Source organism: Otolemur garnettii, unplaced genomic scaffold (assembly GCF_000181295.1).
Source record: "Otolemur garnettii isolate 467f Iridium unplaced genomic scaffold, OtoGar3 scaffold00128, whole genome shotgun sequence".
In the NCBI taxonomy this organism is placed as follows: domain Eukaryota; kingdom Metazoa; phylum Chordata; class Mammalia; order Primates; family Galagidae; genus Otolemur; species Otolemur garnettii.
In genome coordinates this window covers 867,991-885,670 of record NW_003852523.1, presented here as the reverse complement: position 1 = coordinate 885,670, position 17,680 = coordinate 867,991, and the positions used below count along the sequence as shown (strand labels likewise).

The following is a 17,680-nucleotide window of genomic DNA, read 5'->3' as shown; positions in this document are numbered from 1 at the left end:
CGCGGGAGGCCGGGGAGCGGCAGGGGCATGTGGATACTGGCTCTCTCCTTGTTCCAGAGCTTCGCGAATGGTGAGCCTTTCGGTTTGTGATGAATTTCATTTCTTATAATTCACCGGGCGAGGGGGGTGGTGGTGGTGCTGGATGCATGGGGCAAGTTGTCTCCCTTCCCTCCCCTGCTGTGTTTAAATTTTCGTCCTTTCATTTATTTTGCAATTTTATTTTTATTTCTTTGGGGAGGAGAGGTAGCAATGAGGAGAGGCTGAGGGAGAATTTGCTCTGTAATCATTTCCAGGCGCTTACCTAGCCAAGTGACAGCTCAGAGCCTAACTCCAGGACTAGGCAGCTGCCTCATTCGGAGTAAGCCAGGTCTGGTGACGGGAGGAAGATCGCCACTTTGACTATGGCAACCTGAAAAGGGCTAAGACATTCCAGGTGCAGGGGTCGATGAATAACATTTATCTTCAGATTCAAAGATTTTGAGCTTTTAAAACATGTGCTTTAATTCTACTACAATTTATCTCCAGCAGCAATGACGGCTTTAAGAACGATCTGTCCTTCCATACCAACCCCCCACCCTTGGTACCACATAGTCCTTACGGTCGTTTATGTAAAATTATGCACTGATAAGCATTACATCATCTGAAATGTTGACAAATTAGAAAAAAAATACCTGTCTAGTTGTAGAAATGAAATCAGTGAATATTGTAAACAGCATTCCTCTCCTCATGCCCAGCAAGTATTATTTTTTTGAAATGCTTTCTTCATGGGTATTTAGAAAGCAATTGCTCTTGACTAAGTCAGACTCCATTAGTAAGTGTGGCTGCACCTTAGGGTGCCTGTCACCGCGTAAATATGAACTTACATGTATGAATGGCTTCCTCTCATGGGGGAAGGAGAGGAAATATCATCGTTTGACATTGCTTGGGAGTAGCTGCAGCTTAAATTCCCTTTTCAAATTTTGGAATCCAGATCTGCATAAAATGTATAACCTGCTGACAGTTTAAATTAAACTATTAAGCAGAATTCCCTTCTCAGGAGAGAGCGAGAGAGAGAGAGAGAGAGAGAGAGAGAGAGAGAGAAGGGGACGTGAGGAAATGTGGCCCTGGTGAGAAAATACCAGAAGCAAAGGGGAGGCTCTCAGATTTTCCTGGAAGACACACAGGGGTACTCTGCCTGCACCCAGTGCCTTTTCTTTGCCTAGCTCCATAGTCTGTAAAGCATCAACATGCCAACAAAGCAGGAGAAAATGTATAAATGTTACCAAATTTTTAAAAGATGAAGACTAAGAAAAAGGTTGAGCTGAAAGAAAGAACTCCCCAAATTAACATAAAAATGGTACTTTGCTCTCAGATATAACCTAAAGCAAAGTATTTGAAACTTCCATTTTGAGATTTCCTAGTAGGAAAGCAGTGCAACAAGTGCTGGAGGCACCCACCCTTCCCAGAGGGCACTACACCTGTCCTGATCCCCGGGGAGTTTACCTGGGGAATAGGTCTGCTCCAGGGAGCCTGCGGAGATGTGTCAGGGAGTCAGCCCTTGCTGCTGTTCTGCTCCTGTGCCCTCCTAGGAAACACACAGATGCTCACAGATGTGCTCCAAAGCCACAAAGCCTTGACAGCCTGACTCACCTGTCAGGCCGCACATCTCTGGACTCCTTGGAAAGGCCTGGGGTATAGGATGAAACAGAATTTCCACCCTATAGGGAAGTACATGTTTCAGGATGATGAGAGAGGAGAGGTTGTGCTTCTGGTTGTCAGTCTGTTCTGCCAGTATCTATTAATGGTTTAAGTTATAAATGATGACAATGTTATGGAAGAATTTATGATAGGCTCTGATACAGAAATGCTCTATGCATTTTTTCTTAAGTTAGTATTTTATAACCAAAATAAACAATCATAGAAAAAAATCTTATCTCATTAAGATATTATTAAATATTCTTCTACAATGTGGAAAATGCTCTATGCAGCGATGATGTGGGGAGACACATATTGAGTTCTGTGAGGTTTTCTGTTCACGACTTTTAAAATCAATTGTTCATCAATAATCATCATTACTGTAATGAATATAGGCAGAACACACAATATAAGACAAACAGTACTTGCAAATTAGTGTTTTACATTACTGTGTTATGTGTTCTGATCCTATCGACCAGGGGTCTAGGGAATGATCTTATGTGATCAAGGCCTCTCTTTATATGATCGAGGTTTATTTTTTGTTAAGCTTGGATGTAGAGCTTTGGGATCTTTCATTTTGGGGAGCAACCAGCTTTAAAGAGTTTTATAAGGAATGATGTTCATTATATATTGTGAAAAGAATCATGAAATATACAGTCAAAATAAAATAAAGAGTTCAGTTTGAGCATTGCCTGTTCCTAAGACCATATTTCAAAAATGTGAAAGTAAATGGTTCCTACCTATCTGAATGAAACTTTCAAAAAATGGGAAGTATATTTTTGTCAACAATGGTCAGATTTTGATTTTAATTTTGAAAAATTTAATTTTAATTTTTTAATTAAATTTAAATTTTTCAAAATTAAAATTTTGAAATTCTGAATATGTGTTAAAAGATTGATGAATTCTAATATCCAAACCAATTACTGCTAGGCCTTTACCATCATAATGCCTGACATGATGGAAAAGATTTTTTTTTTTAATTTGTAAAAGATTATGCAGTTTATATTTGGGGTGCTGATAAAATGAGCCCACAATAGGTCTGCATTTTAATAGTAGCAGTATTTTTTCTTATTCTTGTATGGGATGCACATTTATTTCTTAATAAAAATGTGGTTGCTGGACAGGCTGCAGGCATTATTTTGGGCATAAAAACAGAAGTCAGAGACAAGTCCCTTCATGGGTTAAACCCGTGAATGAATGACCTCACCTGATAAGGTGCAGTAATCATGTGTTAAAGCAGGCGGCTTGTTCTACAATGTTCTGGAAATACTCACACAAGAGCTTCTGTTACAGTGCAAGGAAATAGGGTACACGTAAGTGCGGACACTCACCCCCACACGTCCCTCAGCATCTCAGTTCAAGCATCTTGCTGCATTGTGTTTCAGGATGGTTTTAACCCCAGGGGGAACAGTCTAGCTTAAAATTCTTGTTATAAGCATAGATGAGCCTTCAGTTAAGCAGAATGATGAAGAATGTATTGTATATGTATTTTTGCTAGTATCTTGGCATCTCTGGTTTTACACACACACACACACACACACACACACACCCCTGACATCATCATCTTCTCCTGAGCTGTGGGATTTGGGGCTTTACTGCATCCAATTCCAGGGGACTCGGATGTCACAGAGATGGCAGAGGGTGGGCTGATGGAGCAAGCATGGTGCTCATTATGTGCGGCCCCTTTGGGCGCCATCCATTCACTGATAGGAAATTACAGGGCACACACTTGATATTTTATTTAAATGTACAAGCAGACCTTCGTGAGCACCAATGCACCCGGAGGGCTTTGAAGGTGATTTTTATTTAATTCACATAAATGTATGTAAGGAAAAATGTAATCAGGTCAATGATTTCAGGGCTTCTCTCCCTCTTACCTCTTTATTAAGCAGATTAAAATTCTACCCCAGATTTTTCAGGTTTCATCTAAAATTCCTAGGCCTTTTGACTTCAGCTGCAGGCCCCTACATGATGCCCTCTGTAGGATAACAGAATGCCATGCAGACCTTTAATAAATGCCAGCTGATCCTTCTCCACTTTCTGGCTCTCTCCTTTCCATCTTTGGTGTGACCACGGTGTGCTGCCCTGGGGAATCCGCAAGTCGCTGGGCAGAACCAGTGCAATACAGCACTCTGGTAGGGGAATGAATTTTGACTTTGAAAATTGCCAATTTAAATCTCTGACAGGGCCTCCATGTAGCTGGCTATTTTGGAAACAGACTCAGTTCCATGTGTGTTGCAACTTGATGTAAAGGGGGGGGAGGAAGAGGTCGTTTTGAAAGAAAAACCTATGGTCGCCGTAGGAGATTGGAAATTTAGGTTTGAAATATAAAATGATGGATCTCTGAAGTGGGTGCATTTACAAAATCTATGGCATTCACGTTTCGTAAAATTAGCTGAAATCTACGGGGGAAATTATGAATGTGGCTCATAAATAATTAATAGGTAGTGAAAAAAGAATACATTTTGAAGTAGGCAGAACATTCAATAGCATTTTCAGAAATGACCACGTCGGTCTCCTGGGTTTTCACGCGTGTTTGACCCACCTCGCCCGAGTAGGCAGGGGCCCCGGGATGTGCCCGCGCACGCCGGCGTGTCTGGGCATTTTCTGGGCTGCTGCGCTGAAGTGCATGCTGGGCCTTGGTGACCGCACTGTCAGCCTGGGAGGGAGTGAGGTGCTGCTACCTGCATGTCGATTGTGTCCCCGCCGTAGGACACTAGTGGGCGGCAAACGTCACAAGACTCTTGCAGCAAGCCTTCAGCAGAGCAGGAAAACCGCCGCCTCGGAGGGGAGGAAGGAGTGCTCCGCGCAGGTGTCAGGGGCTTTCCTCCGAAGACGCTTCCCCAGGAACTCTCAAGTTCAGGGCGCCCAGGCTCCGGTGTGACGGAGTTCCTCTCACAGCAACAATGCAAAGGCTACGGCAGGTCAGGCAGGGTCCGGCAGTCTTTGTTCTCAATTGTACCAGGAGGACCACGTTTGCAGCAGTATTTGGAAACCTAGAAGGTGCAGAGAAAGGGGAAAGGAGGGCATGCAGTGGACCGGCGGGCTGCGCAGGGGTGCCTTTGCACACCCCCTTCCAAACTGGCGAGGGAGCCTGGCGTGGCGCGCGCGTCTGGAGGTGGCGGCTCGGGAGCAGCTCCGCGCCTGATTGGCTGACCTTCCAATGTCATTCCAGGAGCCGCCGCTTCTCTTGCTAATGGTGACAGGGTGATGCTGCCTGCTGCTCCTCCGCAGTCCATCAATCTCCTGCAGGCAGGGCTCGGGAGCGGGAGCCCCCTTCCTTTCGCTCCCCTTCCTTACCCCCGGCGACTTGGAAAGCACCTGTTCCTCAGACTGGGCGTTAACTCTTCATGTTCCAAACAGCTGGGCACAGAAATTCTCGTCTTATCTCTCTGAGCCCCTACCCCCGCCAACTATGTTTTTGTTCTTTTCTTTAAGGTTTTGAAAACGCAGAAACTGCAAAGTTGCATTTTCCTTGCCAAATCTATGGGTTGAGATATGGCTGTGGGAATGGAAGATTCCAGCAGCCCCACGCTGTATCCACTGTGCTGTTCTCAGAGCTGAGGGTGGGGCCCACGGATGTTTTCTGCAGGGGACACAAGGTCCATGCAGGAGGGAAGCTTCACCTGGCAGGGGCATATCAGTACTAGGATGTCCGGAAGGCCTGGATTCAGAGACACCTGCCTCTGAAAATCAGATTCTCTCATTGTCCCATTCCCTAAAACCATGGTGTTCCTTTGATAGTGTCTGTGGCTCTATGTCCCTTTGGGGCCTACTTGCCTAGTGACTGCCTCTCTCATTAGAGAGTCACATCTAGGTAAGATATGGTGCTCAGGTGAACTCAGCACAGCAGAGCACGTGGTGTGCAGAGTGGAAATGTCTGTTCCCCACCTAGTGAAAGCAGGGAGAAAGTGCTGGCCAGAGCCTGCCTCCCCTCCTCACCCACCCTCCTCTCTTCCTTTTGCCTTTCCCCTCTGCCTCTGTCGTCTTAGCTTCCCACCTCAGCCTTCCTCCAGTCTCTTTCTGATGTGGGAGCCATTTGTGAGAAGCAGTCATGAGGCTCCCTCTCCGCCAGCCAGGTGGCTCTGACACACTGGCTTCATGGCTATAGAAGGCTTTATTTTCTAGAAATGCTTTTGGCTTGGGGCATTTTCTTCTCTTCCCCCAAATGAATCAAGTTCCGAATATGTGATGGGCTTTCTTGGGGGTTACACAATGGTGGTCTAATTGCCTCAGGTGCTCTTCTTGCCCTGGACTGGGTCAAGTGTCCTGAAAAGAATTTCATCAGTGTGCTGGGCCCCCTGTTATCAAGCGTATGCCGCTAAGTGGCGTGATTTAAAATTCTACACAATGTTTATTGCCCTGTGGCCTTCTGAAAGCCAGCCAGAAATATCAAACCAACATTTACCTTTCACCGAGGGCTCCTGGGAATTCATTTCTTCATCAAAGAGCCACCCAGGACATCCAAACAAGGCTTAGTTTCTTAGGCCTTAATCATCTGTAAAAAGTCCCGCTAATATTTCCTTATGACTCCTATGGACTTAGGAGGTTTCCTATTCTTATCTTTATTCTTTTGCAGCAGAATCTAATATACCAGCTGGTACCTTCATCAAAGTAACCTGAGAGGAGTATGTTTTTATCATTGTTAAAATTTCAATTTTTATTTAAAATAAGATTCAAATTTGGTGTCTTACTGCTTACAGATTTATCAGCTTCTGATTTTTGGAATTTGTTTTATAGGATCACAATTGATTTTTAAAAAATCATCCACTTGGATTAATTTTTTGTCTTAAAGCCCCCAGAATTATATAAATAAATATCATGGTTTAACAGAGAGGGGATGCCTGGGATTGAAAGATACATGACAAGATAAGAATGAAGAAAGGGGCTACTCCATAGAAAGGCAGAATGACAAGGATTAATGAATCTTTCCTGCATCCCTAGTTAAGTTATTTTTTTACTCAGAAGACATTGAGTAAGATTTAAGAAGGAGCAAGCAGTCCTATTTATAGAAAGCCCTTTTAAATGCAGTGGCAAAGACAGTCAAAGAATTGAAAATACAAGAGATCACCTTCCTACTGAATGCCAGCTTGCCCTAACTTCCAGCCACAATGCAGTGTTTTGGAGGAGAAAAAGAAGCATAGCAAATCTTGACAGATTGAGAAAAGCCTCTGGACTCTCTGCAGAATGTTCTAGATATGATTTCCTTGCTTAAGGTCACGTTAGGTTCAGGAAGATGGGAGTGGGGAGGAAATATGTATGTTATCTGAACAGAGGACTAGAGGTGAAGAGAGGACACTGAACTTGCGGGACTGTGAGCAGTATTTACTCTGAGTGAGTCTGCCGTGGAGATGTTCAGCCGCAGAGTAGTAGGAGGGGAGCTCCACGTGCACATTCAGAGTAGCAGAGTTCCTGAACCAGGAATTCAAATTTAAGATCTTGTAATTATCACAGGTCTCTCTATGTCAACCATTTATTAAATTCTGTAGCTTTAAATTGCCACATATGCATTGCTAATTGGCCAGTCTGGTTGGGGCAGGTGATATGGCCCCAGGCTGCTTGACTGACATAAATATTCCTAGACAAGGGGAAAAGAACACATTTACTTGTAGAAATGAAATGGTCATTTTAGGATTTCAGGTATAAGTAAAATCATGGGTATTTTTTCCAGTATTGTTTGGCTTATTTCACTTAGCATAATATTTTCCAGGTTCTTTAAATATATACAATTTTAAAAATTAAGAAAAAAATTCAGTCTTCCTTCTGTTCCTTACAGCATTCTGCTCTTACTCATTACCAGGGGCTTTATTTCCTGTTAGTAGTAGAATTGCCTTTGTGTGCCAACACTGCTGGTGTATGGGTCAAAAATCCAGACAAAATCAGTGCTCTGACTGGCCCCAGAATAAGTGCTGGGTAACACATTTGCCTTTTATCACAAAAACAACCATCTTATAAAATGGGTTGTTTCATAGCTGATCTCTCCAGACTACGGAGTAGGGAGACTGATAAGGCAGTGGTGGAGAGACATTTGAACTATTAAATTATTGATTTTGATTCATATGGGCCTTGGCTTTTTAAATATTAGAATGAAGAAGCAAGAAACCTTGCTGTTTTACACAGAATTTTTATTTATTTATTTTTGGGGGCATAGAGTATCACTATGTTGCCCTGGGTACAGTGCCATGGTGTCACAGCTCATAGCAACCTCAACCTCTTGGGCTTAAGTGATTCTTTTGTCTCAGCCTCACAAGTAGCTGTGACTACAGGCACCCGCCACAATGCCCGGCTATTTTTCTGTTGTCATTGTTGTTCTAGCTGGCCTGGGCCGGGTTTGAACCTACTATCCCCGGTGCATGTGGCCAGCACCCTAACCGTTGAGATATGGGCACCAAGCCTGTTTTCCACAGAATTTAAGCAATTATTTTCAGTTCTTCTATGAATAATATAGTGAAATTCATTTTATAGTTTTTTCCAGATACTTAAACTATGTAATGGTGATACCATTTTACCAAGTAAAGTGATGACTTTGATGACCTCAGGGTTCCAAAGTGGCTTCTGCAACTTCATGGGGTCACTATGATGACCAGGTTTAAGTCAGTAGTAGAACCAGTAGGCATGGGTCTCAGGGCAGAAGGGACGCTGCTGTGGGGTGGCCCAGGCCACACACTGGAGAGCCACGCCATTTGCAATGCCTGATTCCAGTGTGGACCCTCGCCAATGCAGTAAAGCACTAGTCCTCCCTGAGAACTGCAGGACGGCGGGAGAGTTTCTGTGCTTCCCGAGACAGAGGCAATCTGAAGATAATGAGAACCACTGCGATTCCATTTGTGTACTTTAATTTTATCCCTTTCCCCCATGTTAAGGACTGAGCTAGATTGTGGCAATCTTGTCCTGTAAGTAAATGCACTTTCTTATGAGAGAAACTCAAGGTTCATTTCTTCTTTCCACAGTAGCCCCACGGTAGAGTGATTTGATCTTTAGTTCCCATCGGGACACGGAAAACCCCAAGTCCCAGTCAGCGTGATGACCGTGTTTATCCCTGTAGAATATTTATCAGCAGTCGAGCATTTCTAGTAACTGATGTGGAGCTTCCAGGGCAGAGAGAACAATGCTTCGTGATATTACTTGTGAGACTGTAGGGTGAGCAAGAGACACCCAGCAAGGACAACAAGTGGCTCTCCCAACAAAACAGGTGATTTGATGCCGTAGAGAAGGCACCATGCCCACTTTATCACTCCTGCCGGGCCTACACATTGCCAGCTCCGAGAAGAAGGAGAGTCATTTGTCTATTTTGTTGGCTAGCGAAAAGGAAATGCATGAGAAATGTGAAATGCACTCCCCGGGACAGGATCCACCTCTTGTGAGTTATTTAAGTTGGCAACTCAAGTTCACAGCCTGCGTCTAATGCCCTGACGTGACAGCAGGAGGTGGTAGGGTGGTTAGTTACCAGCGGTGACTCTGTGTGTTGTGACTCAGCCAGACCAGGATCTTTGGTGGCTACTGTTTTCCCATAGGCTTGATTGGATTTCTATGTAGAAACCTCAGTAGAAAACTTTTGACTTAGAAGTAACCTGGTATTCGTTTTGATCTGTGGTTGGTTCATCTTATCTGTGTTTCCTGGGAGCGATCTGAACCAGGAAGGAAGAGCTGGAGGTGCCGATGGGGGTATGAGCTGCGGTTTGGAAAGTTCCCCGTGTGTTTCTGATTCCATGTGCCTTTGTCATCTTTGCCCTCACAACCTCCGGGGCCCCCAGGTTATAGTTTACATAGTCTGCGATGTGGTTCCCCAGCTCTGGCCATTAGGGTCTGAGTCTGGAGTCCTGGGGTATGATTGGCCTGGGAATCTGCATTATTAACACTTATCTTTGGATCTTCTGATCCACATGACCCATAACCCACATTTACAAAAACACGTACTTGGACAGGGGCTGCCCATTCCTAGGTGGCAGTGCAGGCGTGGACATTGGCTGGGAAGGGGAGGCATCAAGCTCCCTGCACTGTTGAGGAACTCTCTACTGGCTAGTGATTTACTGGGTGTACATATGCAGGGTGGGGGCTTCACTGACTGCCATAACGATTTCCTCAGGTTTGGGGGAGTGGGTGATGGGGTTGCTTGAGGTAGGTGCCATCCTGCCGGCATCCCGGTGGTGTGCTGATAGCTTGAGAGTCACCAGTTAGTATTTATCCATCTATGGTGTTTTTCCTCTTGTCCTAGCATGTTTGATTTTCAGGTTTATTGATAGCATGTGCTTTGCCCATGGACTTGATTGAATGGTACTTCTTGCAATGACCCCCTTCTGTCTTCACCAGCAGCTGGAATCCTGGCAGAAAAGCCCTTGGAAACCTAAATGTAACCACTGTCACACCAAGCAAGAGATGGATAGTGGGAAACTGTTTAGATTACTCTATAGGACAAGCTTGAGGGATGAGCCAGGGTGGAGTGAGATAGGACAGGGAATGGATGTTTTTGCCATAGAGGTTTTGCTGGGATCCCACCCTGGGAATGCTGCATAAACTCACTCCAGAGCCAGGTGCAGAGGACTTTGGGATTGTTTGTTCTGTTGAATTTTCTTGGCCTCTGCCTCTTTCTTTCGGGTAAGTGATCACAGGTTGACTGTATTTATTGTACAGAGTACGTATCATCATGCTAAGTTGTCAGAAAGGGAAATGGCCTATAAGGGCATGTTTGCATTTCAGACCTTGTTACATATACACATAAGATAAAATTGAGGGCAGTTATTGGTGACAGAATGATCCTTTTAAAACACCGTGTCCCTGATTTTTGAACTAAAATAGACTGGAATATGTGCTGGAGAGAGGCCTAAATTCAGAACCTTAAAAATATCTTTTGGTGTCCTGAGATCTTATTTTAGGTAATATTAAAAATAACTTTCTCTCTTAGGCATCTTAAACAAGTTTGATGTTATCATCTTTTGGTGATTTTATTATGATTCGCTATAGAAATTATCTTTCAGAGTAGCTGTTTTGAATTTTACCTGTAGAAGAAAACGGTATAAAGCCATTGTAAGCTGAAGAAATGCGATTTCCGCTTACTCATCACTACAGGCATGAGAGGAGACTGTTTTTTTGCAGTAATAGCTCCCGACCTATGTTCCTTTAGAAAAGGGGAGGCGGTTATGTTGAGCAGTCACAAGATCTGCCAAGGGAGTTTGTAGAAGAAGATCCCAGTTTAAAATAGCTCCCAATTCCTCCCTGACTTGGAGGTTTCACAGCCTGCACAGTGCAGCACTCGCTGCTGCCTTTTCAAAGTTGCCGTAGAGTAGGTCAGTCTTTTCTCATCTCTCCCCCACGGAAAGGGCACAAATATTTCCACCATTAGATTTAATAACCTATGATACACTCATGACTAATTGCACATGGTGAAACACTTTATTTACAAAAAATAAAAATGAGCGATTGTGTGACTCAGATTTATTATTAGAGCAAATCACCTTAACCCATAGCAAATATTTATTACTTACTGTAGTAAAGGTTGAGCACTTTTCCACCCCTGGGGTTTGTAGCATCTCTTCCTAAGAATGAATATTATGAAATCCAGCTTGACTAGGGGCCAAGGCGGGTTAAGGTGGTGCAGTGAATCGATTATGAGCCAGATGCATTATGGAAAGATGGAGAGCCATCTGCATTTCGTCTCTCTTCATCACTTTCACCTTTGCATCCTTAGAAACCAGGAGTAGACATCATGGCTTGCATGCATGACATGAGAGCGTAAGAAGAGAGTTGCATTTTCCCAGGTCTGAAGGCCTTTGCTGGCCCGATTCCTTTCCAGAGCCACTGTTGTTCACTCTCGTGTGGGTAGTGGAGGTTACTGCTGTCAGCTCCTACCTGCTCAGGGTACGCTGAAGCCTGGAAGCAAAGGCAGGGGTGTGTTCCTTCAGCCTGTGAGTTGCTCCTGGGAGATGGGTCTGTCTCACTAAAGATCTTTGGATGGGGGGAGGCTGGTATTTTTTTTTAAGTGCACAGGTAAAGGTGTTACACATTATTATTAAACTCTAAACAGCCATGAGATATGAGGTACACTCCATGGGACCAGACAATTATTGATTTAGGCTCATTAAATCAGTAAGTGGGAATAAAAAAGAGTCCTCCCATTTTTTCAAGACTTGATTACTTTTTAAAAAGTACGATCCTCACAAATTGTGCTCTTGAGTTAAATCAGTGGCTCTCAGCTGAGGGCAATTTTGCACCCACAGGGAACATGGGACAGTATCTGGAGGCACTGTTGGCTGTCACGACTCTCTGTAGGAGGTGGCTGCTGCATCTGGAGAGGGAGGGTCTGGGTGCTGCTCTGCCTCTTAGAGCCCACAGGAAGGTCCTCAGAACAAAGAATTTGACCAGTTCATAGTGCCAGTTGTGACAAGGTGGAGAAACTGGACTTAAGTAAAGCCCAGTCACAAAATGGAGCATTAGTTTCGTGCTTTTCATACAGATTTTCTTGTGTTCCTGGAGAGACAGCAGAAACAAAAATGTTCAGAATCTCAGACAGGGCTCCTTTGGCTGCTAAGCCCCAGCTGACAATGCCGTGGATTCACCTTTATTTGCTATTTTCTTCTTTTCTTATGAATAAAAAGAAGCAAAATCTGTGTTCCCTCTGTCGTCATTAAGAAGGTGGGTGCCCGAGGTGCTCTGGGGCTCCTCCACCCATTCCCCCCTCAAGCGATTATGCTAATCCGTGTTTGATCAGATGATTAAATTATAATTTGATTAATCCTGTGTGCTAACCGCTCTGAATGCATGTCCTCTTGCCTGGCTGCCTTGTGCCTGAAGCACCCTCAGCTGCAGTCTGGCGAGGCCTGTTTTTTTCCATAGATGTGGATTTCTGTGTTCAAAGCAGTGCACATTCTCTTTGTTGCCTGGCAAAAGGGAAAGGGGATATTTCTGTGACCTGTTCTCTGCGGCAGAGGCTGCACAGGGAGGCCTCTGGGAAATGTGGAAACCCCAGTTAGAAAGCACGAATGATTTGAAGTCATCAGATGTGGAAAAGAGGAGAGAGCATCTGTGTGCAGATGGCGCTGAAGTCCCCAGGCCCTTTTCTCTGGGAGTCTCCTCTCGCATATGAGTGTCACCTGAGCATAAGCCTCTTGTGTGCTTGGTGACCCTGGGAAGGGTGTTCTCTGCGTGGATCTCACGTTTGTATTTCCTTTAAAAAGTATTCCATCATTTTGTTTTGGTTTTTTAATGCTATGGCTTAAGTTGCTTTTGTATGCCATCTACTTTAGTCTGGGTGATTTTGAGGTTTGTTTAGTTCAAATGTTTTTGAAATTCTTTCTGGTATGAGCATGCATAGGAAAGAACGTGAGTGGAAAATGGTGGTGGTGGTGTTGGTACTAATGGGTTTCTACTCGAAGATAAGAGGTTGCCACCACCCATCGGGTGGTTTGGCGGGCTTAGCAATGATGGGGGAAAACAAACTTGGACCCCACTCCCCATTGGCATACAGCTCTTTAAAGACTGGGCCACATGGTGGTGCTATATATTTTTGGTCCTGATATCCTTATTCAAAGAACCGCTGGGCCTCAAGAATTTATATAGGAAGTATTTGCAGAGATTTTTGTATCTCCCCCCACCCCCAGTTATTGTGCAGTGTCATTTGTAGAAATTTAAATCTCTTGGTTGTCTTTGAAGAAAGAAATGCTGCTTGTAATTCTTTCCCTAGAAAGAAGTGAGGGTAAAGGAAACTACCATTTATTGAGCCTCTCACGGAGTATCCAACCTTTTGGCTTCTCAGCACCACATTGGAAGAAGAGTTGTCTTGGGACACACATTAAATACACGAACACTAATGGTGGCTAATGAGGAAAAAAAAAGTCTGTGTAGACCTTTCGTGATATCCATCCCCAAAGATAAGGGAAAAAGTCCTCACATAATCCACAGGCCGCAGGTTGGACACCCCTGAGCGTGAGTTAGTGCGTGATCTGCAGTGATTAGTTCCATGGTGACGGTGATGGCAGCTGGCATTGACGATTTATTACTAGACGGGCGGCACTACTTCAGGTGTTTTGGTAGAGTATTTCCCATACTCTCCAAGCCGGGACGTAGGTGTTATCATCCTCATCACTGTGAGGCAGAGGGGGTTGGACACCGTGCTTATGGTCCCGCAGTTGTTAGATGGCAGGGTGAGGCCTAAGGCTCTGCTTATCAGCCAAGTGGACAGTATGTTCAACCTGTCTGTAGGCTGTGGAGCCGGCGTTTGGAGGTGTGGAATATCAGCCCCAGTTTGGAAAACAGCACTTTGAGCCCCAGTGATCTGGTTTTATGGCTTTAAATCTTCTCCAAATCTTCAAGATAAAGCCCCATTTATTCATTTGAAGTTTTTAAATAAAAAATTATTATGTTAAATTTGCTGTAAAGCTGAGTAATAAAAAAAGTTGTTTGGGGTAAGTACAATATCAGCATAAAAATCAGTGTATACGAACAGAAAATTCATTTACTTTTCCCTGTCATCCCGTTCACTTCCTTGAGGTAAGTTAGGTAAAGAGACAGGCTAATTAACTGCCACCCACTGTAGTGGCAGACACTGTGTTCTGTTGGTAAAGACTGACACTGAGTCGGGATGACAGTCGTTACGTTTGTATTACAGGACGGCATCTTGCCTCACTCCCAGCTGCGCGTCGCACATCTGGCTTGAAGGACATTACGGTCCGCTTGTCCTGAACACCTATTCCCTCAGCACCTAGATACTCGAATAAAAATACTTTTTGAAATTGCTCATCAGAGACTGAAATTGGTTGGGAGTTTTGTTATCAGTCGGGGCTCTTATGGAAAAAGACAGAAGTCAGTTTTGTTAATACGAGTTTGGATCTCACTGAAGCTGAATTATTTTACTCAAGTGTCCACAAGATGTGTATCTTGAAGAGTTTAGAAAACACTGCTTAGACATTCCCGCTCACTGAGCTTGACCGAGAGTGCCGGTAATAAGTAAGTGTCCTGTGCCTACGTGTGCCCTGGTGTGCGTGTGCACACGCGTGCCTGTGCGTGCCCTGGTGTGCGTGTGCACACGTGTGCCTGTGCGTGCCCTGATGTGCCTGTGCACACGCGTGCCTGTGTGTGCCCTGGTGTGCGTGTGCACACGTGTGCCTGTGCGTGCCCTGCTGTACGTGTGCACACGTGTGCCATGCCGACCTCACGACACTTAGGGAACTACTCGTGTGGGACACATTTCCTCTGACAAAGGACTTTTGCCCTCTGTGGAGTGTGTCTGTTGTCTAGTTGTGATGAAAATAGCCCAGCTCTGTCAATGCTCAAACTGGTGGCAGCAAAGTGGGGGCTCAGTCTAGTGTCTGGTGGCTTCTCTGCATGTGTCACTGTGGGGTGTGGAGTCGGGGCACCCTGTCCTGAAGGCTGTTCACTCCAGTCATCTCACAACCTTGGGTAGTGATCCCACTGAGTTGTCAACTACAGAGAAGTGTAAAGATTTTTGGCTTCCTCCCTGCTGACTGAGCAACTTGAAGTTTATAGCTATGATAATGTCGATAGAATCACTTTTTTATGGAGTGTTGAGTGAACCTATTTTGAATAATTGCTAATATTTATTGCACTCTTAGTATGTGCCAGGAACTGTGTAAGTACTTTATTTTATCATCCCAGTTCATCTCCAAACAAGTGTTTGATCCTTGTTAATAGTATCCCCATTTTACATGTGGGAAAGTTCAAGGCTTACAAAGGCGTAATGACTTTCCTAAAGTCACATATCCAGCCAGTGTGCGTATCCAGCCATGTGAAGCTGGTGGGTCTTTAGAACTCCTGCACCTGCTTCCAGGATGCCCTGCTCAATTAATAAGCTCCTCATACCCCAGCCTGTTCCTGAGCACACTCAGTGCTGTAAGCGGCAAGGCTTATCTGGGGAGCTGCAAACGTACTCTCTGCTATGCCAGATATTGCTTTATTATTTTTTTTTCTTGAACTGAAGGAAGAGGCTAGAAAAATGTAGCAATGCAGTAACAGTTTGGGCAGGTTGGGGTTGGTGTGTGTGTTTTAATCACAGCATTTCCAGGATCTCAGGTCATTCCTGAGATGGGCTGCTCGGTCACTAGGACAACTGCAAAGCACATGGTGCCCATCCCACATGCCCAGGCCCCAGGTCACCTCCACTTCCCAGCGTGGCACCTGGGTTCCCTTCTTCCCATACCAATTTCTATGGCATTTAGACTAAAAAATAAACCCTCCAAAGGTCAGTGGACAGTGCTAGGTGACCACAGCCTGTAGTGCTCTTGACAGCCTGTCTGGGATATGTCACTGGACCGCTGGCACTGCCCCTGCCTTTGCTCCACCCCGCTTCCTTCCTGCTGGCACTGGATTCCATGACTAAGAGACTTTGGGGCACAGCAGCCTACCTGCCACTGCATCAGAGCCACTGTGCGTTTCAGGAGGGACCTTGGTGGGCTTGTCCCCATCTCAGCAGCTTTTCACTTGCGGCTTGTTTTGCCTTCAGGGGTCCATCCTGGGCCTCTTCAGAGCTTGTTTGAAGGTTCTAGCAGGACAGCACAGCTACTCATATACCCTCGACCCAAGGATGGTCCTCCTCCACCTGGGAGTTCTTCTTCTTCGACAAGAGCTCAAAGCTTCAGGACAGATGCACAGAGGGGTGAGGGAGGAAGGGGGCACCTGCTTAGCAGCCAGATCGGCTGAATTCACCCTGGCAGTCAGGGTGCTGGATGTTGCAGCCAGGCTGACCTCATGTCCAGAGTCTGCTGCTTCACCTCCTTCAGTTCCCTGTCCAAGTGTCACCTCCTGAGAGAGGCCTGCTCTGACCACCTGGTCTAAAATAAGGTGACCTCCTTGATGATTGTTTCTCCTTTCTGTGCCTCTGGCTTCATGGTGCTCATCAGTCCCTGGAGTAATGCAGTGGTTTGCTTGTCATGTGTCTGTCCCAGCAGGGGAAATCCAGGCCTTGTCTCTTGTGCCCACCTAGGGGAGTAACTAAGAGGTGGCAGGTGCTTGTAAGTATCTACTGATTGAATTATTCAAGTAATGAATGCTGCTGTTTAGAGGGATATGACTCTTAGGGGTTCAATGGCACTTTTTTCTGGTGGGTGACAGTATCTCTCTGTGTGTTGGTTATTTCTCCACGGGAAGGGTCTGGACATGAATATTCACTGAAAGGTCAGCAGGTGTTATACTCTAGAAGCCTCTAGAAATGGAACAATAAAAACACCTTACTTTAAAAAAGTCTTTGCTGAATATCAGTGCGGTTTCAGAAATGTTAAATATACTTTGGGGAATACAAAGATACTTAATTCAAAACTTTTCTAGCAAAATGCTTCCTGAGCCTTGCTTATGAACTAAACTGTAAGATCCAAGAGAGTGGGTGTATTTTTTGCTCATCACAGTATTTCCAGTTCCTGGAGCAAGTAGGACACATTTGTTGCTATGTAAATGTTTCTTGAATGAATAACTGAAAACCACCATACCAAGGACTGTGCAAGAAAGGAGATCATTCTCCCTTTTATGACAAAATCATGACAAAGTCTCAAAGAAGCTGGGATGTGTTCACAACCACAAAAAGAGTGAATGTGATAACGGCCACGCTGGGCATACAGAGAGAACAGGACAGTGTTTTGGAAGTAGAAAATGACTTCTGATTAGTCTGTTTAAAAAGTGCTTTAAAAGGGGGGATTTAAAAATGTGGCTTTTACAGTGTTTTTGAGTGGGAACGATAGTAAAAGGATTGACAGGAGAAAAGGTAGAGAGGAGAGAAGTTCCCACCTGCAAGGCAGAGACACGGAATTCTCTTATGCTTTTGTACAAAGTCATGGTGTAAGATTCATCTAAAAAATGAGACGGGGAGCAGGTGATGAAAAAATGGGAATTCAAATTTGAATGGAATTTCCATGAAGGTTTGTGTGTTAAGATGTGTTCATGTTTGGACAGTCAATGGAGTATTTGGGTTGTGGTGTGCAGGAAACTTTGCGGACCAGAGAGGTTTGGCAGGAGGGTGACCACGTAGGACAGAGACCAACCGGCACTAGGACAGTGGCAGTGGGGG

At 44.8% G+C, this 17,680-nt stretch overlaps 1 protein-coding gene across 1 annotated transcript in view; it reads left to right on the top strand.

Annotated features, from left to right (window-relative positions):
- Window positions 1-6: 6 nt before the first annotated feature.
- Window positions 7-17,680, top strand: part of DSCAM (DS cell adhesion molecule) — a gene marked incomplete at its 5' end in the record, with an annotated part of 730,460 nt that continues 712,786 nt past the window's right edge. The window contains one exon of the mRNA XM_012810262.1: window positions 7-70. Within this exon, the coding sequence (XP_012665716.1) occupies window positions 7-70 (64 nt within the window). The remainder of the gene's footprint in view (window positions 71-17,680) is intronic.